Source organism: Taudactylus pleione, unplaced genomic scaffold, assembly GCF_031769625.1.
Source record: "Taudactylus pleione unplaced genomic scaffold, aTauple2 ptg000109l, whole genome shotgun sequence".
Lineage (NCBI taxonomy): Eukaryota > Metazoa > Chordata > Amphibia > Anura > Myobatrachidae > Taudactylus > Taudactylus pleione.
Genome location: NW_028284511.1, coordinates 12,061,409 through 12,084,238, shown reverse-complemented (window position 1 = coordinate 12,084,238; position 22,830 = coordinate 12,061,409). Strand labels below are relative to the sequence as shown.

The window sequence follows — 22,830 nt, the reverse complement described above, 5'->3', positions numbered from 1 at the left end:
GAAGGCTCACATGTCAGATTTTCTTTCAGATATGAACGATTTTTAAAATCGTTATAGTTCAGATCTGAAGGAAAATCTGACAGTGTGTATGCACCATAACACTTCCCAGGGCTTCATACATCTGTCCCCTTGTGCTGCATCCAGCTCCATATTGGCAGCATATTTGTCTGGCTTATCCCAAGTCATCGATGTATCTGCACCTAACCTGTAGCAAAGGCAAAATATATGTCTGCTAATAGCTGTATATGTGTTTCTTTAGGTCTGCATGAGCGATATTTGCATAAATACACCCTTACTGTAGTCGGCCTGTGTTTGCAGGCCCCTTCCCTCTCTCTATACAGTCTTCAGTCATACGAAGGTGCAAGTGTCCAATATGCCCAAAACACACTGTGTGCCTGTGCCTTTTTTTGTGGTCATGCGCAGTGCAAATTTGTATAATTTACGCTGTGAAAACTGGCGTGAGTTCAACTCGGCATTAGTTCCTCATTGCTTATATGAAAGCAGCTAAACATTACCGAGGCACTTTTTGCAATATTATTTACTATATAACATTACATGCAACCGATTTCAATTGTGTGGGAAGTAGTTTTAAAACTACTGGTTACTTGTGGATGTGGAAATCTCAGGAAAATGTGAATTGACAAGGTTAGTGCATAACTGCATTTTATTTTATAAGTAGAGATGATTATTATTATAAATAACGATTGTTGTAGTAGTTGATATTACATGTCACATAAATGTTTTGGAACAGAACAACATTTTGATTGTATTCATATTATCTATGTAAGCCATGACAAATGCTATTTCAATTTTTTGCCCAAGCTGGTCCACTATATCTTGGAGAGATGACTTTACAGGATGCCCCGCAGCAGCCATCACAGCCTATTACTCCATGTCCACCAGATTCCTTCAGTGCAAGTTCCAGACCCAACAAGGGTGCAGACATACGAGCCAGACGTCTACTCAGAGTCTTCGACCAAAGCAAGACCACTGTGCTGAGGACGGGGGCAACAAGTGGTTGCTTAGGGGATGAGGCCTTTCTGCCGACAGATATTGATGACAACATCAATAGAATCTCAAAAAGAATCCAATCAAATGATAGAGAAAGTAGGGAGCTAAGTGGAAGTCTTACTTTTGGCCCTGCAAAACCTGGACCTAGGAATTCCAGGTGCGTATTCAAGTAGTTTTATTTGTCACTATTCCCAAGTATATATGGGGTGTGTATACTCTGCTGTCACCCTGCCTTACTTACATTGATGTGTTTCTGTTGCTTCTCTAATTATTCTAATTGAGGTGAAAATATCATATTTTATATCTATCACAATCATCTGAGTTTTTTTTACATTAATGTAGTAATAGAATGGAAGTAAAGTATACAGCAATAACTTGGTTGTGTGGTATAAAATTAATTCCGCATACTGGGCGTGATTCAGAGATGGACGCTGTGGCACAGCCGCTGTATCTTTGTGCTGTGCTACAGTATGCAAAATCCGCAGAAGGCGTCTTAAATAATAAGACACCCACTGCCGGCTTCCCTGATCCGATACTTCATCCGGAGACGCAACCATCTGATAAACTGCGTGATCATCGGATATCCGAGTAACCCTTTGGTTACTCTGAATGGCCTGTATTTCATGCTGCCGGGGCCAGTGAAGATGCTTCCAAGGATGCAGCACATGGCCTTGGCATGCCTAGTAAACAGGACAGACACCCCCCCCCTCCCATTTTCTTGAATGCTGGCCACCCTCACTGCCCCTTCACCACCTCCAAACAGCTGCGGCTTGGGGACACTGCAAGTGATCTCGCTGATCGAGATCTGCACAGGCACAGTACGGCATCATGCACAGATCTCACACCATCGGAGATGTACGTAAACCATCGGGTTTGTGTACATCTCTGAATTGGGACCATTGTTTTAAGCTGTACGTTGTTGCATGTTAACGGCTTATTTTAAAGAAGTGGCAAACGACTGAACTCCCCTAAGAAAATATAATCCTGTAAGCAGTTGCACATGTGGCATAGTGCTGTATATGCCATAAATACAGTGTAGTATGATTAGTTTTACATTTTGACGGGTTCAGTTTTACTAGGTTATGTTCAGATCTCAAAAACTGCATCATATTGGCTTTCCGGCTCTCGCATGTTTTGCATAGCCAATCAGATAAATCCGAACTTATTCTAATTTGGCGAAAAGAACCGAGTGAAAACCGAACCGCTCATCACTATTTACCAAGACTCCAGTTGTGTTTAGCGCTTCTGTAGACTTGCAGGATCCCTGCCATACTTGTTGCTGTTTGGAAGAGATAGCTCTCCCTGGAATTCCCCTATATTTCTGCATAATTACTACACACAAAGCAAACGGAAATCTTCAAAGTTTTTACACCAAGGAATTTTATAATCCGTATTGTGTTTCCCTTTGATTTTATACTATGCAACACCCTGGCCTCTTTAATGGTGAAACCATTATGAAATTATTTTTAATATGTGTAATGAAGTATAAATGTTTATAGATACATTGTATGTATTATTATTCTGATGCTCTTCTATATATTTGTTATAGGAAGCACTGTTTATTTTGCACTAATGTGATTTGCAGGAAATGTGTACCAGTGTGTTTTAGCTTCTGTTGTCTTCTCAATCTTCAGGTCTACGGTAGACAGAATCACTCCCAAGATTATTCCTTTCCACCAACCGGTCATCCGTTCTAAGAGGCCATCTCCACCAGCCATCATCCGCCCCATTACAACCAAGGATGTCCTTACCAGATTGCCCGATCGGCTAACCCTTCTGACATCCAGCAGGACTCCCAGTACATAGAAAAGAGTCTACAGGACATGTTCATGAAACCTGGAGATCAATTACTCTACCCAGCCACAAGCTGGTAACGGACGGACTAGACTAGGCCAGTCTCACAGGATATTTTTAACAAAAAAACATTAAACTTTACAAAAAAATATAGTTTAAGTTTCCATATAGTCGAAATGTTTAATATTAACGTTTTAACAATTAAAGCTACTTAGATTGGCTGCTCCTTATTAAATGAATATACTAGAAAAGTGCTTCTCAAACTCAGTCCTCAGGGCACACTAACATTCCAGGCTTTAGGTATAGCCATACATGAGCACATGGAATTTAAGTATTTCAGTCATTTTCATTTAACCATCTGTGCTCAAACATAGATATCCTGAAAACCTGGGCTGTTATTGTGCCTTCCTGCTTTTGAAAAGCACTGGACTGCAAGATATCAGTCTGTTTATGTGAAATAATGTAATCATTGATGAGAGTTTAATGTTCATTCATGTGCATCTATTAATAATTCTCTAAGGTCTGTCCTGTCTCCAAAATGCATGCGCAGTGGGAGCCGGGGGTGCACGCTGCCCGTCCAACAGCTCCTACTGCTAGGCAGACGGAACAGACCTGGGAGAGGAGGAGAACCTGCTGGGATTGGGGTAAGTATGGTGTGACAGAGCAGGGGGGAGGGGGTTTTGGGGTGGGGTAGACTGAGGTGACCCTTACTAGTTTAAATACATACCATCTATTCTTACATAACCGTAAAAACAGTGTAACATCAGGGACATGTTTCATGAGTTAAACTGTAGTGTAAATTCCAAGGACCATAAAAGGTACTTATAGCTGGTACAGCCAAGTCTCTCTGACTGTCACATGCATAAACCTTATGGGCTCAATATATAACATTGTATACTGTGGTAGATTACCACGACGACCACTTTTAGAGGCATATTTACTAAAGTGCAGGTTTTTAGAAGTGGACATATTGCCCATAGCAACCAATCATATTCTACTTAACATTCATCTAGCGCCTTATAGAAAAAAATAGCTAGAATCTGATTGGTTGCTATGGGCAACATGTCCACTTCTAAAAACTCTCACTTTAGTAAATATACCTCTTAATGTTAGAGGGTCAGTGAAAAAGTATTTAAAACAATTTTTGCCATGTTTGATGCTTTTTGTTTTTAATGTTAAATTCTGTTTCCAGAAATTAAAATGTATGCCATGAATAGGCTCTTCTGTACATCACCCTTATTAATAATAATATTTTAGGGAGGTCAGCCATGCAATACAGACACTGTAATATATTGCTTGTATTCATACAAATGCTGGATAGAAAAAGCTAAATAAATTGCCAAAACTCAAGATAAAGAGCAGTAACCTGGATCCTGCTACAGTACCTGCTATCTCTAGAGCAGGGATGGGGAGCCTCAGGCCGTGGGGCCGTATAAGGCCCCCGGAATAGTTTGATCTGGCCCTCTGAGCTTTTTTCTGCTAGCCTCATCTGGCTAGCAGGATGCCTAGAATAGCATCCTGCAGCCAGAATCTATGCAGCAGCGCTGCCTGGGGTGTCCTTAGGATGCCTCAGACGGTCACACCGCTGCCCTCCAGGCATTGCTATAATCACCGGCGATTGTGGCCCCACCCCTATGTGACATCACACGGAGGGGGCGTGGCCTGCATCTGGCCCATAAAAAGGTTCCCCACCCCTGTTCTACAGCATCTAGAACAGGTATGAGATTTGTCTAATAGCCTGTATATTTGCCATGGAGAACTGGGATGTATTGACATTAACATGGTTTTTAAGAAAAACCCAAAATAGACCTGCATATTATATATAAGTTTTTATAACACCTTCCCAAAGGTACATTGTTCTGTGTGTCTTGTTAGTTTACAGTATCAGGGTTTTTTTTTTAGCTTTTAGTATTTTTCTTCAACAAATCACAGTGCTGGTAATCAGTCAGGTTTATCTGTATTCACTTGCTTGGGCTAACAAGAGCCCATTTTCTTTCTGCGTAACTAGTTTGACACCTGTTTGTGAACACCAGAAAAGTCGATATTTTGCTGTGTTTTCCTGTATGTGAATGATGAGTTAAAGAGAAGTATTCACCGCCTACACAGTAGCCATTTTGTGGTTTGAACCAATATGTATTGGTATGCAGCCTATTAGTTCACTTCTGAAACCACTAAGGCTAAGGCATGATCACATTATTCCAAGTGAATTAATACGCTGAATACTGGTTCATCACAAAATGGCTGCCTCCACTCTGTGTACTGTATGTGACAGATAAATCTAGATTAGTCTGTATATAAGATAAACTAACTTGGCAAGATTATCATATTTTTCTACTCCAAGAAATTAAATTTGTAAAAACAAAACTGTTACATTTTGTAAGTTATGAGAGAATAAAAGACTAAGTCTTTGCTGTTTTATGTAGATTCATTTATTTTCCATAGTTGCCATGAGGCGTAAAGATATAACATTGAGTCTATATAGAGCTTTGGACACTCCATATGAGGATTTGTTATGGTCACTGGTCAGGTGGAACCTGCAAAAAAAAGTTAGGAACACTTAGAATATATATAAATAGGTCTGAAATGGTGCGAGATGATGGCGGACAAAGTTTGGAAGTAAGATTTTATTTACAGTAATATTACATTTTATTTAACAGCGACTGCATATTCTGCAGTATATTATTGGATAATTCTAGAAATATAATATGGTAATGCATGACCTAGTTTCTTCTCATCTACCACATACAGTAAAAATAAAACCAATATAGAACCAGGGAAAGGTTATGCATGTCAGCTACAATGTGACTTGACACTTTGGGGCAGACAAAGGGTGAGTACCAAGGGTCTCATTCAGAGATGGACGGATTTGCAGAGCCGCACACAAGCAGCTGTGCAAATCTGTCCCTCTCTGATGCAGAAGGGGGTGTCGGACACCACCTTGCTGCATTTGTGATCCCAGCACTGCGTCCGACGTTGCAGGCTGGGATCGTCATCGCAACCATCGCTAACCATGGTCGCACCTTTGTTCAGGATGCGGGAGCTAAAGCTTCCCGCAGCCTGATTGGGTGCTGGTCACGTAAGAGTCCAGGAATCTACCCCGCCGACGCAGACCCCTGCCTTGTTCCTCCCGAAAAACGGGCACCCCCCCAAACACTGCAGCATGTCAATCATGCTATGGCTTGGGGGGGGGGGGGTCTGCGAGCGTAATCGCAGGGCCCGTTCTGTCATCGGATGGACGTACATCTCTGAAACAGGCCCTAAGCCTGTTGGCATGGTGCACTTTGCTTTCTGGGCATGTGGACTGTGAAAATAGGCAAACAAGTGAAGTGCGCAATTGCACAGTGTGATGTATAGTGAACGTATTAAGCATTACCTCTGGAGAGATAATGTGGGTGGCAAGGGGCATTCTCACTTACTCATGGTCCAGTAAGGCATACATGTTGATGACTTCTCACACTAGGCACATATGCTGCCCATGCAGATGAGGGTACATCTCCAGTGTGTGGAAACGGTATGCAGTCGGGATTCCGACGGTCTAAATACAGACTGTCAGCATCCCGACTGTCTAATCCCGGCAAGGGTCAAATGACAGGCATCAAAATCATGACGCCTGTCATTCTACCTACGCCGGGAGCCCAACGCCCAGCATCCCGTTCCAAGGTAAACCGGGCGTGGACAGCCGCCGGGGGGGGGGTTACTTTAGGGGCTCCTGGGGGGGGACTTAGGGTTAGGCAGCCCCTCCAGGGAGACGAGACTTAGGTTCAGGCAGTGGGGAAGCAGGGGCTTAGGTTTAGGCATAGGCACTTATAGGGGAGTTAAGGTTATGCACCCCTAAGGGAGGGATAGGCTAGGGGAAGGGGGGAATAGGGTTAGGCACCCCCCCCCCGGGAGACTTAGGTTTAGGCAGCAGGGAAGGGGGGTTAGGTTTAGGCACTCCGAGGGGAGTTAGGGTTATGCACTTGGGGGGGGGGGGGGGCATTTAGGGTTGGGCACCCCTAAGGGAGGGTTAGGGGGGTGGACTAGGTTAGTTTGTACTTACCTTGGCTGCTGTCGGGATCTTCACCTCTGTCGGGAATTGAACCGCCGGCCATGCGGAAACGCGAAATGTTTGCATGCACTATTTTTTTTTTTTCTCTAAATAATTTGAGCCCATTTTGCTACCAATTCTGCATGAGTCCCTTTGCTGGGGTAGTAGGAAGTGACCAGGAAGGAGCGCAACAAACCCCATATTATAGCTGGTGGCACATTACCACCATCCCTGTAAATACCCCATCATTGATATTAAGCATGGTACAGATAATTTTTACAATCAAAACAAGGATATAACATTTATAAATGCCATGTATTTACCCATAACATGGAGAGACACTGTCCCTACACTCCCAGAAGATCATACGTGAAGGGTATGTGACTGAGGTAATTGAAACCATGCTTGGAACGGGCCGTCTTCTGCACAATGAGTCTGACAAGTGGACTATTTGTATTTAACCTGCGCTGTGAAACAACCAAAGACAATTAAACAATTACAAATGATTTTTCTGTTAGGGGGTGTGTGTGTATTTACACTGCACGTTATTGAAATGCTTCTCTCCATTTATAGTGCCAACATGTTTCTAGGTAATTGATTATAAAGTTCTTACAGCAATATGACTACTTACAGGGTGCCATGTAACAAATGCCGGAGGGGAGTCTGTACATTTCAGTGCTATAAAGGAAACACAGGTACATAACATGATTACTGAGCCTCTAAATATCTTTATTCAGAAAATACAGTGTCCTCATACATCTAGCCTCAATATGCCATGCTGTGTGACTTGCCTGGCATGAGTGAGCGGCCAGATCCAGTGCTACTCTCCTGGCGTCGGGCATCCTTTTTTTTTTTTTATGAAAATGCATCTAAGTATGCGATGCGACTAGGAAGCAGCAGGAGACTGCAATACTTATATATCTGTGTGTGACTGCCTTTGTATATGAACCACAGCAGAACTTGGAATTAAAAAAGCTGTGGCCGCTACATTGTAGCAATTGGTATACAGAGACTAAGAGGGGTATTCAATATGAAAGGTTAACTTCCCTGGCGAAGTTAACGTTTCATATCGGAGTTTTTTTCTGCGTAAAGGTATGGTGCGCGCTCCCGCTTATCCCGGTATTCAATAGAAAATTAACGAAAACGGGAAACTCCGAAGTTGGATTTGCGTAAAGTTACGAATTTTTCCTTAAAATAATTGTAAGATCCCCCTGAAGTTGTAAAAATATGGGGGATCACTATGGGTACCCCCGTTTTAGCCTTTAATTGAAAGTCGGGGCTTTAAATAGCCGCAGCAGGTGTTTTTTCCTGACATTAAAGAAGTGATGCAGAAGAGCACTTAGGTTATTTTTTTCATTTTGTTAAGTGGTCCCATCAAATTTGGGGTACATGAAAATGGGTACTAGCATATTTTGATGTCCCTAAAGTAAGTTTTTAAAAATTCTGCATTTGTGCACCTGCCGCTATAATTCTATTCTAGAAAACACCTGCCGCATACTTGCAGAATAGCCCTGAACCTATTTCCCTATTGTTATACAATTTTTTCCATTTTATTTTTTTTGCACCCCAATTTTTTTATTAATTTTTTTGGGGTGTCCCTATTTTTTTTTTAAACTTTTTTTGACAGAGTTCTTTTTTAAATGACAATCTCAGGGGTGCAGGCTATTTTTTTTAAGCCTGCACCCCTAAACCCCAATTCTGCACTTTTTTTCGACAATGGTGAAAAGTTATCACCGTTTTTTATCAGACATTTCAAAACTGCGATAAGTCTTTGAAATTGAATACGGTGTAAAACTAAAACAAGTGATATTAACGCAAAAACATTAAAAAGTGCGATATTAACGCAAAAAACAATGTTATCGCACCCTTATTGAATACCCCTACAAGTCTAAAAAAAATATACTTTTGCTAAAATAAGTCAGTACAGTATAATTAATTCAAAATGCCAAATTAGGGATGTACTTGTCAACCTTACAAGCAATGTGATGCCAAAGAAAATGGTGATTCCGGCATAAGAGAAAGATGTACAGCAATGTGATGTACAGATGTGTCTTCATACACCTAGGGTCAAATGTAATAGGGTTTGAATGTTTGCGCGAGGCAAACTCACACATTCTCACACATTTAGAACATGCGAGTTTGTCCCACAATTCACAAATGTAATAGGGTGCGAGTTTTAGGGTCCCATTTTGACGAGTGCATGCGAGTTAAGACTGCGGGAAAACTCACACCTTGTAATGCGACTTTTATTACAAGGTGCACGTAACACAGAGGCATGCACAGATCAGATCAGTGAGATCCGTGCATGCTTCTGTGTTAAAAAAGCCTCCCCTAAAAGCACAACCAGTGCCGGGCTTTTCTGAGCGAGTCCGGGTTGTGAAACAGAACAAAAACTTTTGGCGTCCCTGTATTTTCATCAACCTGCACCAGACTCCGTGAGCCAGTCCTGGTTGTGGAAATACGGGGAACGAAATAAGTATTATCCACAACCAGCACCGAACTCTTTCTAGCAGGGGTGTAATGCCACAGCCATGTGACCCGCTTCCCGGGATACCCCAGCCAAAAGCATTATCACACCACACTAGTCAGCCCAGGCCAGGGATCCCTGGGGAGATGGAGACTCCCCAATAAAGAGGGGTTCCCTGTCTCCAAGGTACCCCAGGCCTGGGTTGATAGCCCGGGACTATCCCTGGCACTGCTGCACGGCGGGTGCCAGGTTGATTGTGTAAAAATATAGATTAAATATTATTGTCTTTTACAGGAGAACTAGAGGTACCAGCAAGCCTCCCCCACATGCTGGTACTTGGAGAACAACAAGTACCAGCATGCGGGGCATTAAGGGCCCGCTAGTACCTCTAGTTCACCTGTCAAAAGAAATATTAAAACACATGACACACACACTGTGAAAGTACAATTTTATTACACTCGCACATACTCACCTTGTCCTTAGTGTAGATTGTGTCCCCTTGTCCAGTAGAAACCCATTTTGATACCCATAAAATAAAATAAAAACACACTCACCTACCCCTTGGTTCCGGTCCATGTAGGCATCCACCACCTTCAAAAAAAAAACAACCCACAGACATAAGTACCGTCCTCTAGGGATGGTACTTCCCGAATGACGGCTCAGCTTTGGCATTTCACGGTTAATTGGTTGACATGGTTAAATGGTCAACAGTGCAGAAAGCCGACAGGGTTAAAAGTTTGATAGGTTCAAATGGTCAACACCCTAATTCTGACCTTAACCCTCCCCCTAATGTCTAACCCTAACCTTAAACATATAGAAAACATTTAAAAAAATTGTTGACCATTTGAACCTGTTGACCTTTTAACCATAACCTTTTGCACTGTTGACTTCTTGACCATGTCGACCTATCACCTGTCGATCATCTGCTGTCGACCTATTGACTATCGATCTAAACTTCCATCCGAATACAGTTTGATGCGACTAAAGCCACAGTGTATGAGAACATGTATCATGAAAGAGCTTCACACTGATATCATATGGAGACATTTGTGTAATAAAATGACGTTATCCTGAAACACTTAGCTATATACAGTATATATACGCTGTAACATGGTGTGTTTATTTGGTTTGGATTGTTGACTATGTACATTTTATGTAAACTGAGTCCTTTTAATAAAGTACCTGAATTCCTGGAGGTCAACGGTAACTTCTGTCTATTGCCAGCTGGATAAAATATACTGTGTGTTATCCTACTGTCAGAATATGGCATGGCTGGCACACCGCAGGTCCTAAAGTAAATATATTTACACAATTTAGCCATATTGTGTTAATAGCTTAACATATTAAAAGCAGATATGTGCCGACAAGTCTGATTCATAATTTTCAATGGAAGGGTATGGCAAATCAGTTTGCTAGAGCCAGTGCTTCTACAGGGGTCAGAGCAGTATTAAATAATCACAGCTGTTATGTAAGGATAAGTACAATACCCCAAAGAAATATTGGGTTTGTTAAAGACTGCGCCAGGGGCCAGTGAGTGCCGCACCCAGTGATGCCTCAGCCTATCAGAGCTTCCTGGACACCTCTAACTGAATCTTGTACATTTTGGTTAGAGGTCAGGTACAGTAGTGTGTGTTAGAGACTGTAATCATTATGTCAACATCAGAATGTGGATTCACAGTGTTGACATGCACATAATGCCGACATGGTCATTATATCAACATTATGATCGTCGACCGTACATACCAGTATTCGGGATAGGCTGCAGTTTGGGTTAGGGTAGGGATAGGGCTTAAATACTGTAAAAATTAGAGGCTGACATCGAATTATGACCATGATGACTTTGTGGATGCTACATGTCGACATAACGTCCATGTCAAAATTCAGAATGTCAACCTTCTTCGGGAAAGAGTTATTATCAGTTTGAATGTAAAAGCAAGTAGGGAAAATCCTTCAAGGCAAATTGCAGATAAATAGTGTTGTCTAAGAAAGGATTACCTGGGAAGTGCAGCTGGTGGGTAGTTGGACAGGTTTTGTTCCATCATGGGCTGTCTTATGACTGTTTGATTTCGAGATACTCTTAGTCTAGCAGTGCTATACACATAGGGTGACTCTTCAGGCTTATATGAAGCTACAGGCTAAAAACAGAAATAAAGAGAATATTTGTAAAATAAAGTTCTAAATTGCAGTAATAAGATAAAAGTCCAGCAACTTGCAGCAAAGTTCCAATAACTAGCTATTTTATATTATGCAGCACTTTTCAAAATCACCATGTCTTTAGCTGTTTTGGCTGCTTCTTTTTAAGGGGCAGTGATATATAATACAAATCTAAGAGTGTTTTGTATTGAATACAATTGTTTCCTTAATTCCAGCGGTTGAAATCCATGAAGTTGCGGCGGCTGTAAAAAGCACCAAATAGTAAATTAAGCCCAAGGTTTTACTAATGCTAAACTGCAGAGCCAACTGGTGCTGGCTGTGTGCTGTACTGTAATTCTCAGGGAGCAGATGGTGATACTTATGAATCCAAAAATATACAGGTAGGTTAATTGGCTCCTGACAAAAATTAACCCTAGTGTATGTATGTGAGCATGTAATAGGGAATATAGATTGTAAGCTCCTCTGGGGCAGGGACTCATGAGGATGGCTAAATATTCCCTGTAAAGCGCTGCGGCTTATGTATGCGCTATATAAATAACTGGTAATAAATACATTTACAAATGGCAGTACGAGTAACATGGAGCAATAGCAGAGAGCACACACTTAAAAGAATAGAATTTCTACTAAATAGAGCAGTGGTTCTCAATCATGGTCCTCAGGACCCCACACAGGTCACGTTTTTCAGGTCACCCAAGCAGGTGCAGAGGTGTATTCATTACTCACTGACACATTTTAAAAGTTCCACAGGTGCAGTTAATTATTTCACTTGTGATTCTGTGAGGAGACCTGGAAAACATGCACTGTTTGGGGTCCTGAGTACCGAATTTGAGAATCTGTGAAGTAGAGGAAAGACAGGAACCGCCATGAAAACGCAGTCTGCACACCTTTATGGAGACTTGCTGAGAAAGAATTATCAGATCAGCCTTATACTATTTTTTGTCTTGTACATGTGTGTTATTTTGTTATATTAAAACTTCTTGAACTAAAAATAGTCAAAGAGCCAAAAAAGATATCCCGCACAGGAAAATTACTTTAGAAAATAGTAAATTTTGAACCAGCAAAAATTGGACAAACAAGATACGATGTGTCAGTATGTGATTAGGATGCAATGGTCCGAATTCAATTCAATGCGAAGCTGAATAGCCACGGGAGGGAGCTCCTGCAGCTATTCAATACACTGCGCTGTTGGGCAAGCTAAAGGATTTCTTCTTGCACCACCCTGGGGATGCAAGGTGAAATCCGACAAAAGTGCCGGGTGCGCAGCCGTTTGCCGGCTTAGTGTGGCGCTAACAGCAGTCGGCACTTTAGTCGGAGAATGCCGGTTCTCGCGACTAAACACCCAGCACCCAGGTTAAGTCGTGAGAACCGGCATTCTCTAACTTAACCAATTCCCGACCAGGCAAATAGCACAGTGTATTAAATAGCTGCTGGAGCTCCCTCCCGCAGTTATTCATCATCACATTGAATTGAATTCAGCCCAATGTTTCTTTAACAAGAGAATCCACTCTGCTATGTAATTATGTTGAACATGAGTGTGAAGGGGAAACAACATCCAGCGTCTCTAATTATTAGTCATCTGATAGGTGAATGGTGTAATCAATAAGCAGAATGCTGCGATTGGTGGACGTACCCTTCATAAACATACCAGCTCCCAGCTGAGGGGAAAGCCACACTTGGCAAGAGAGATCAGCAGTGACTCACGATCTAACATTTTCATCTAGGTATCTTCTTTCAGGGTGCAAGCGTACCTTCCGGCGGCTAATCTTGCCCCTGCAATGCAGCAGTAAGAGGGACCACCTAACACCGCACACGGGTTAGGCACCCGCACATTTCTCTATTTTTCTATCGGCTACTGTCTCTAATCCCTTTCTCATTTACAGTCCACTCTCTGAAGACTGTAAAAAGCAGAAGGGGCCGGGACGCTAGTGCTCTACGTTACTATCTATTATCCTATATATTTAGGTCATTGCTGGATGTTACTACATAAACTGGGAGCACTAAATCAGTTTACTGATTATTCCCAGGTCTATAATGTTGGAATTAATGTTTTTTTAAAGAATCATATATTTACATATGAACACGATTATAAACAATTGAATGTCTGCCAGTCCCTGTTATATTTTCTATGAGCCCCAATGAGAAAGGATTTTCATTATGTGAACAATTCTACACCTGAATACAGGGGTTAATGATCAGTGGATTATTTGAATATTCCTGTGTGTTTTATGTAAACAGCTTTGCTGTTTTGCCCCTGCAAGGAGGATCTTACAGCTGAGAGCATGCAAAGGGTAAATGTATGCTTTTATCACCTATTGCTTTTATGCAGGTCATTTATTATTCATGCCTGGAAATCATGTAATATGCCATTTTTTTTTATCTTATGGTAAACGATTTACAAAACCAGAGACGTTACTGAAGAATACCATTCTGTTTACTATGTGCTTAATACCAACTCTAGTCAGACTCGGGTGGAATTCCTAGCCCTGGAGATTTTTATTGAGGGTGGCCAGATACACACAAGGAATTTTAAGAAAAAAGTCGACGTGAACAGTTATATTTTAGCCACCAGTGGACACCATCACACCTGGCTGGCGAATATACCTGAAGGACAATACAGGAGAATAAAGAGGAATTGTAGCAGAATAGAGGACTATGAATCTCAAGGGACAGAACTCACAGTTTTTTCTAGAAAAACAATATGATAAAGATCTAATACAGGGAGCATATAAGGAAGTCAAGACTCTAGACAGAGATTCACTACTACAACCAAAAGAACAAACCACAGCAGAGAAACAATATTGCACATATTTCATAACACCATACAATGAATCAGCAAGTGAAATCAGGAAAATCCTCAAAAGACACTGGAAAATCCTCCTACAGGATCATAACCTTAGAACTATCCTAAAGGAATATCCTAACATTGTTTACACCAAAGCGCCTGATATAAACCAGAAACTTGTCAGAAACCATATACCCCCGCAAGTTGACAATACAAACCACATTATATAATAACAAAATGATAGGGTTCCACTACTGCATAAAGATGCCAAGCCTGTAAAACACTTAGGAAACGGAGCACTAAAGCCATTTGCTCCTTTACATCAACAACCACAGGGAAGACCCATGATATTAGAGAACATATGACCTGTGACTCCAAAGAGGTAGTTTATCTACTTAGGTGTCCTTGCGGCCTGGAATACTTAGGCAGAACAACCAGACCATTTAGACAGAGGGTCTATGAACACATGCGTAATATTAGGATAGGGTACGACTATCATAACATCTCGAGACATTTCAAAGAACACCACCAATCCAACCCTTCAGGTATTGATTTCATAGTGATTGAGAAACCCATGCAGAATTGGAGAGGAGGCGATTTTTTACATATACTAAACAAGAGAGAAGCCAAATGGATATACAGCCTACGTACTTTGGAACCTGGGGGCTTAAATATTGATATCAATATAGCCAACCTACTGAAATAATAAAACAAATTAACCAATAAGCAAGAAGAGAGCCTGTCACCAAGCACACTGTATGAACAGGCCATAACAGGTAATTAGGATACACTATGTGACCACCAGTCGAAAATACAGTATTTGAAGCAATGTATATAGTCTTGAACAGACTTATAGACACATCAAACTGCACTATAGAACAAGAGGTGACCATCCATATGTACTCCCCTTGACCCATAATGTCCCATCATTGAGGAATATAAATAATATGCAGTATGGGAGTGTGATCATTTTACACAACAGAGTGTTATCACAACAGCTGTCCACTGCAATATGGGATCTGACAACTTGTAACACCTATAGTCATACTCATCAAGTACACAATATGGTTCATTTAATTATGAACAAAGGATTATTCCATGGGCATTACCATCTAAAAGAAGACAGATTATGCACACTGATCAGTGTGGATCAAGTACAAGGAAATTAATGAAGATTGTGAACCCCCGCAAGGAGCCGACTTTCTTACTTTCCTGGAAAGTGTGGGCAGAAACCTCCACTTCCACCCTCACTCACGTCACTTCCAGGTACAGCTACTGAAGGGGTTTTAGATCCCCTTCCGTTTCTGTACGATGACATCATCAGCCAGTGTCCAGCGTCATTCCCTACCATCCAAGTGGGCATAGAGGGGGAATATATTCTAGTAGCGAGGGAAGCGAGCCACCATGTCCACAGCGTGGAGAGCGAAGCGAGCCCGCAAGGGGCCGACTTTATTTTCCTGGAAAGTGTGGGCAGAAACCTCCACTTCCGCCCTCACTCATGTCACTTCCAGATACAGCTACTGAAGAGGTATTATACTCTTACCTTGCCGGCTACGTGTTTTCTTCTGACGCTGGCTTCCTGTTCCTCGATGCGGTGTTGATTATGCCGCGCAGTCGCGGTGAATACAGCAACAGGTGTGTAGTGGATAGATCGTGAATGCTGGATTACTCTCCCCCTCCTGGCATGTGTTGTGTCTGGTCTCCAATGCGTTTCGGCTTGGAAGAGTATAAAACCCCTTCAGTAGCCTTACCTGGAAGTGACGTGACTGAGGGCGGAAGTGGAGGTTTCTGCCCACACTTTCCAGGAAAATAAGAAAGTCTGCTCCTTGCGGGCTCGCTTTGCTCTCCATGCTGCTGGTACGGTGGCTCGCTTCGTTCGATACTAGAATATATTCCCACTATATGCCAACTTGGATGGTAGGGAATGACATTGGACACTGGCTGATGACATCATTGTACAGAAACGGAAGGGGATCTATCTCATTCCAGCCGGGGGCAAGGGGAAGGAGCAGCTACCTGATCGTTGCCAAGGGAGATAAGTCTCTAGAAGGAGGGGGTGAACGGCAAATGGCTTGCAGGAGCCCACACCGGCACATCCCCAGACGGCAGCTGTCCCCCTCGGTGCGCCGCTGCAGGTGGGTGGCTGTGGTCCAGTAGCGGCAGCCTGTGCTCAGAGGGAGGACGCTAACGTCGAGGGCTCTCCCTGCATAACCCAGGTTAACAGCCGTACTCCTACCCCAGGAAGATCACCCCAGGGCCACCATTTCTTCTCATAATTTTTTCACCATATCCCATAGTCTTTCAGACCAGAGGGACGCCGCAGGTCTGTGAGCAATTCTGAAGACTCCATCACTCAGCCTCCTAACACCCACGTAAGGGTTAACACCTCCAGTGTAATGTTGAAAGAACTCAACGTATTTGCCCAGCGCTACACGGCTCTCAGTTTTTACATCTAGTGACTGCATAGGGGATTAGTGCATTAAGTTAGTTTGACTGCCGTGTGACAGTGGAAAACTGACTATTAATTTACTTCCTTTCTTTATATTGTTTTAATTGTGATTTCATGATTTGGTTCATTTCATTTTCTGGACAATTATATTTTGATTCAGTCCACTGAGTGTCCCGCCGTGGTCAGTGTGATTTACCTGCAGTGGGAGAACACCACCCATTGTAGCATGAGGTTACAGTACTGTTATGTAATGGTTTTTAGTTTACATGACAATCCCATGTGCTTCACTTATTGTTTATTTTGCTTATTTCATTTGTACATGTGATTTTTACTTTATCATTCTTAGTAAAGGATTAATGATATATGGTTACAGCCTATAATCATTTTACCACTATGCCCGCATAGACAAAGCATTGTATTACACATCTATACACTGATTGCAGAAACACACATAAAAGCGATCAGGGGTGTAGCGCTCCGATCAAACAAGCAGAATTACGATTTCTATTTAAGAGACGGGACATCTCTAGTATCGGAGTAGCTCCCCAAGCATAACCAGTACGTACTCTAGCACAGGATCACAACATATATTGTATAATTATGTGGTTAATATGTAAAGATATGTCCGATCGTTATTAGCATATACAGTGTGTACTGTGACACAGTACATACAGATAAGAAGCTGATCCAGATTGTCTGTTTCCCGAAAATGAGAACTGATTTTATTTTATTTTCAGCATAAGACAATTAGTATTTTGATTATTTAACATATCACTTTACATGATGCTGTATTATAACCATATGACAGTTATTGTTTGACTAGGTCACACTACCTGATGCTATATTAGGGGTGGCTAGAATCTTCCTTCTGTATATACTCTAGTCCTGATACCCCATTGTTTTAAAGAAGTAATAAATTAAAGGTTATATTTTAATATAATAATTATGCCATTTCATACTAGTTAAAAGTGTGCCCCAAAAAAAGAATAATCTTTTTTGTTTTTTTAGACTAGGTTAAATCACATTGTTTTTGAACAAAAAAATACTAAACTATTTAAGTACTCTCTTTCTACCCTGAATACATTGTCTGGTGAATGAATTAACTGCAGCCACCTAATCTAGAGAATGTGTCTTTCTGTGTTTTGATTTTTTACTTCACTGTCTTCTTATACGTTACTCTATATTTCCCCCGATACCATACTTAATCATAAATTCAGATCAAGAGCCACAGTCATACTTCTCACAATTTAAAACTTTATTAAATATAATTAACAGCAGGGCTTAAAGTGGTCCTGGCGCGGTGGTGGAACTCATCTCCCCCGACGTCTACTCCACAACTCCCCCCCACCACGCTAGTCTGACAGGCCAAAACAAGTGTGAAAACTGTTCTTTATTGTGTATAGGAAATGGTAAAGTGAATGGCGGGGGGCCTGGAGGCTGCCTAGGCCCCAGAAGCTATTGGGGCTATGACAGTGTGAAATACATTTTAGATGCTATTTTTTAGTACTCCTGCCACCAGACTACAATGTTAGATAACTTAATAAGAAAAAAAAAAGTTCTATATCATCAGTGTTATTTTTCTGCCGTGTATCTGAGTTTTTTTATGGGGTCTCCACAAACTAGTCTATATCACTTGGGTGCCCCATGTTTTTTTGCAACCCCAATGTATTGCCTTCGCTTGATTCCTTCCTTATCTATATGATGGTTTCTCTGAAATAAGAGACCTCTGAAGAAATTGAGCCTCCCTACGCAGACAGTGAGTGTCTCTCTGTCTGTGGGACTTCTGTGCAGGGACTTGGTGGAGGTGGAACTAGTTCCACCTACCATAAGAGGTGACGGAACTCAGTTCCACCCCGTTCCTGCCCACTTTAACCCTTGATTAACAGGCTTAATCCACGGCACTCAACCATCTGGGGTGCCCTTGGTATGTGACCACACAATTGACATAAAAAAATAATACAAACTCAGCACTTACTTTTCAAACTGTGAATGTTAGTTCCAAAATATTGCAATAATTTGTCCAGCTGGCCAACCACGTCAGGGTCTTCCCATCTGGCCAGTCCCTACAATGACTCTCAAAAATGTGAGCTTTGCTCTGCCACATTTGGTTCCAGCTAACACACAGATTTTAAATGGAAATTATGTTTCTTCTATAAGTATGGGTCCTGTCTTAAAGAGACAGAACCACACCCAGGCATATCAATCAATTAGCCCCTGGGAATACATTAACAAAGCAGGGTGCCCTAGCAAGTGTGACCACAAAAATGAATATAAATAAGAGGCTCAATCCTGTTAATTGTTATGTAAATTGTGCGGTCACATGCCAAGGGCACCCCAGATGGTTGAGTGCCGTGGATTAAGCCAGTTATTTATATAATTTTTTGTGGCCACACTTGCTATATATATATATATATATATATATATATATATATATATATAACTAGGAAATAGACAGCGGCACTCCAAGAATTAGACAAAAAACACAAAAGTCTATTCAAACCATAGTCAAAAAAACAGGCCGACGTTTCAGGGCACACAAGAACCTTTATCAAGGTGAGTAACGTTACTCACCTTGATAAAGGGGCTTGCGTTCCCCGAAACTTCAGTCTGTTTTTTTGACTATGGTTTGAATAGACTTTTGTGTTTTTTGTCTAATTCTTGGAGTGCCGCTGTCTATTTCTTAGTTATACTCACCATTTCTTCAGGAGGTACCCGAGTTCATTATATATATATATATATATATATATATATATACACACACACATATGATACAAATAATGCTCTTTTCACCATACCTGATTATTTGGGCGTGACAGGACAGTGATGCATTGCGGGTCGGTTCGGAAGTAAACCCGTCCTTTCCACATTAAATCTGTTGGTGGGTTATGGGAAATCTTTGCTGCAGATGTCCAAATCTAAACAAAATGCATAAAACAGTAAAGAGAACGGTGTACCTTTCAAGTATAAATGCTTACTCAAACTGGCAGCTCCACCAGCAGGATCTGCTACCTGCTAAAAAGACAAAATCCAAACCAAATAGATGAAGCACTTGTATGAGACAATATGAAATAAACATATATTTTAATAACACGGTATGGTTTTATGCATTTTCCAAACCAAATAGTTGGAGGGCTTGTTTGAGACAATACACACATTATGAAATAAAAATATATAATCATAACACCAATGTACACAGATATTTTAAAATGTATAAATATTCTGGTTCGGTGCAATAGTCTGCTCAGAGCTAAGCAAATCAGTCAAGTCAGAAGTTCATGATCTCTATTACTCACACTGGAGGAATATCTGCTACAATAAATCAGACACTGATTAGCAATGGGGACAACTCCGGAGATCCAGATACTGTTTTGTCACAAATAGCTGTACTGGGAATCTATAATAGAATGAACCTGACGCTGTATAGCAAAGGATAGGTAACTGGGTATCCAGACGCTGAATAGCGATGGGAAGCAGCTTCGGTGATCCTGACGCTGTATAGTAAAGGATAGGTAACTGGGTATCCAGACGCTGAATAGCAATGGGTAACACAAGGAATGATTTCTTGATGGAGAACACTAAAGAATAGTGTGGAGCCTAGGACAGTCTCAACAATAATCACTAGAGAAGCGAAGTTGCACAGGCAATTTCCTGTTCCCGAAGCAGGACTCAAATACCCTTAGGTCATTGGATGCAGAGATCAGCTGACTGACCGCAAGACTACCATTGGAGGGGCCAGATCAGATGACACAGACCAACATGGCTGTGCCCATGAACGCAATCGTGAAACGGAGATACAGCATGGAAGTCCTAGCAGTCCACTACTGACCCGTGCGCCTGTCGACCTTACCTCCACAGAGATTGAAGACGCAGGTACATAGGTGAGAGGCGGCCGATCCCAGGCCGCAACCCCTCCTTTTAGTTCAAGAAAAAAGACAAAAGAAAACAAAAATGTCTCCTTGATCCCCCCTTTCCCTATTCTTATTACCCCCTCCTTTTAGGGTGGACTCCGGACACCTAGAAGTTTTTTTAGGATACTTCCTATGGAAGGCACAAATGAGGAACATGGACATCAGAAGTTTTAATCCAAGAACGCTCCTCAGGACCCTAGCCTTTCCAGTCAGTCAATCAAGTACTGAAGATGCCCTAGGTGAAGACGAGAATCCAAAATTTGTTTCACTTCAAATTAGATTCCACGATGAGTGTGAACTTGACAAGCCTTAGGAGCAGAGCGTTGGAATTCAGGACCAAGGGATGGAGTAGAGAAATGTGAAAAGAATTTGGCATTTTCAAATGAGAAGGAAGTTTCAATTTATACTAGGCAACAGGATTGATGACTTGCAAAACAGGATAAGGACCAATGACCCGAGGAGCAAGTTTCATACTGGGTACCTTAATCGCAGAGAGCCAAACTCTGTCACCCACCTTAAAAATAGGAGCGGCCAAACGTTTCCGATCCGCAAACTTTTTATAACTGCTGGAAACTTTCTTCAAGGAGGAATGCACCTTTTTCCAAATACTAGAATAGGACTCTAGAAGACTTGAAACTGCGGAAACTTCGAGAGGTGATAGCTCTTAAAACTCTGTAACTTTAGGATGCCTACCGTACACAGTATAAAATGGTGTGGTATTCGTAGATGTGTGATTTACCTATTAAACATGCTCTGTTATCGTCTCAGTCCATCCAGTTATCTGATTCTGATATATCATCTGGGGAGGCAGAAGACGCAGACCTCTCTCACTCTGACTCCGTCTCAAGAGATGAGGAGCCACCCTCTAAACTAAATATACCTGCTCTGATGAGAGCTGCAAAATCTATTTTACAAATAGAAGAGGATGAATCCGCTCCTAAGAAAAAACACACACTTTTTAAACAACAAAAGGTAGTTTTACCAGAGTTCCCTCACTCTGACCAGCTATCTGATCACATGAGTGAAGCTTGGAATATGCCCGGTAAAAGGTTTCAAATTCCAAAACAGTTCAGTTCCTTTTACCCTCTTCCAGCTACTGCTTGCACTAAATGGGAAGTTTCCCCAGCAGTGGATTCTCATGTAACACGTCTGATTAAAAATGCCACCTTAGCCATTCATACTGCAACCTCCTTGACGAAGACTACAGATAGGCGTATAGAAGCTTATCATAAATCCATATACTCTCTCTAACAGGAGCTATTATCATCCTGCTAGGGCTACGGTCTGGGTGGCAAAAGCCGTTGAGAGTTGAGCAGAGGCCCTAGAGAAGACATTTCCCCCTGATGCTTCAAGGGAACAACTATCCTCCATATCTCACATTAGAGATGCAGCCTCCTAAATGGGTGAAGCAGCTATGGATACGGCTCTCCTGGCCTCCAGGATATCTGCCACTTCGGTAGTGGCCCGCTGTATTGTTTGGCTCTGTTCCTGGAAAGCAGATTCGGACTCAAAATGAGCTCTGGAGTCTCTGCCTTATACTGGAAACATCCTATTTGGTCCAGAATTAGATAAAATTGTGACTACTTTGACAGCTTCCAAAAGGCGTTCCTGCCCTCTGCATATAATACAAAATCTCGGACACCATCCTTTCGCCCTCACGGAGGCATCAGCCAAGGCCTCCAAGCCTAGGGCCAAACAAGCCTGGGCTACTAGACGTCCACCTGCCAAGTCTGAGGACAAGCCTACAGCCTGACGGGGCGGGCCTCTCCCTGGGAGGTTGCTTTTTTCAATTCGCCCAGGTGTGGCATCAATCAAGTCAGATGCCTGGGTAAGGGAAGCAGTCCCCCACATTCCTGCGGCAACCCCCCCAGCAGTTCTTTTGCACAGGAGCCCAATCGGATCCAACCAAGGCCCTGCTGCTCCAAACAGCTATTCAGTCCTTACTGAATTCAGGAGTAATAATGCGGGTCCCCTCCTCACAATGGGCCAAGGGCTATTTTTCTACCCTTTTCTTAATTCAGAAGCCCAATCGGTCTCATTGGCCTATCCTCCACCTCAGATCTCTGAACAAGTTTATCAGGGTGCCCAGGTTTCATATGGAAACCCTCCATTCCATTATCCTAGCTATGGAGCCTGCAGATTTTATGGTATCTCTAGACATTCAGGATGCTTACCTACATGTACCTATAGCACCTTCTCATCAACAATATCTCCAGTTTGCTATCCTACAGCAAAATC

The 22,830-nt window shown here is 42.0% G+C and overlaps 2 protein-coding genes across 12 annotated transcripts in view; one reads left to right on the top strand and one right to left on the bottom strand.

Moving 5' to 3' along the window:
- LRRC56 (leucine rich repeat containing 56) overlaps positions 1–5,216 on the top strand; it is an 82,509-nt gene extending 77,293 nt beyond the window's left edge. For all 9 annotated transcript variants that reach the window (XM_088471009.1, XM_088471010.1, XM_088471011.1 and 6 more), the window contains 2 exons: positions 823–1,168; positions 2,646–5,216. In XM_088471009.1, coding sequence (XP_088327135.1) covers positions 823–1,168; positions 2,646–2,817 — 518 coding nt within the window. In that variant the 3' untranslated portion in view covers positions 2,818–5,216. The remainder of the gene's footprint in view (positions 1–822; positions 1,169–2,645) is intronic.
- A 22-nt stretch (positions 5,217–5,238) lies between these two features.
- The window catches only part of LOC148525274 (lamin tail domain-containing protein 2-like), a 263,190-nt gene continuing 245,598 nt past the window's right edge, over positions 5,239–22,830 (bottom strand). For all 3 annotated transcript variants that reach the window (XM_088471019.1, XM_088471020.1, XM_088471018.1), the window contains 6 exons: positions 19,480–19,599; positions 11,295–11,434; positions 10,482–10,588; positions 7,464–7,510; positions 7,156–7,299; positions 5,239–5,339 (listed from right to left, as the gene is read on the bottom strand). In XM_088471019.1, the coding sequence (XP_088327145.1) occupies positions 7,180–7,299; positions 7,464–7,510; positions 10,482–10,588; positions 11,295–11,434; positions 19,480–19,599 (534 nt within the window). In that variant the 3' untranslated portion in view covers positions 5,239–5,339; positions 7,156–7,179. The remainder of the gene's footprint in view (positions 5,340–7,155; positions 7,300–7,463; positions 7,511–10,481; positions 10,589–11,294; positions 11,435–19,479; positions 19,600–22,830) is intronic.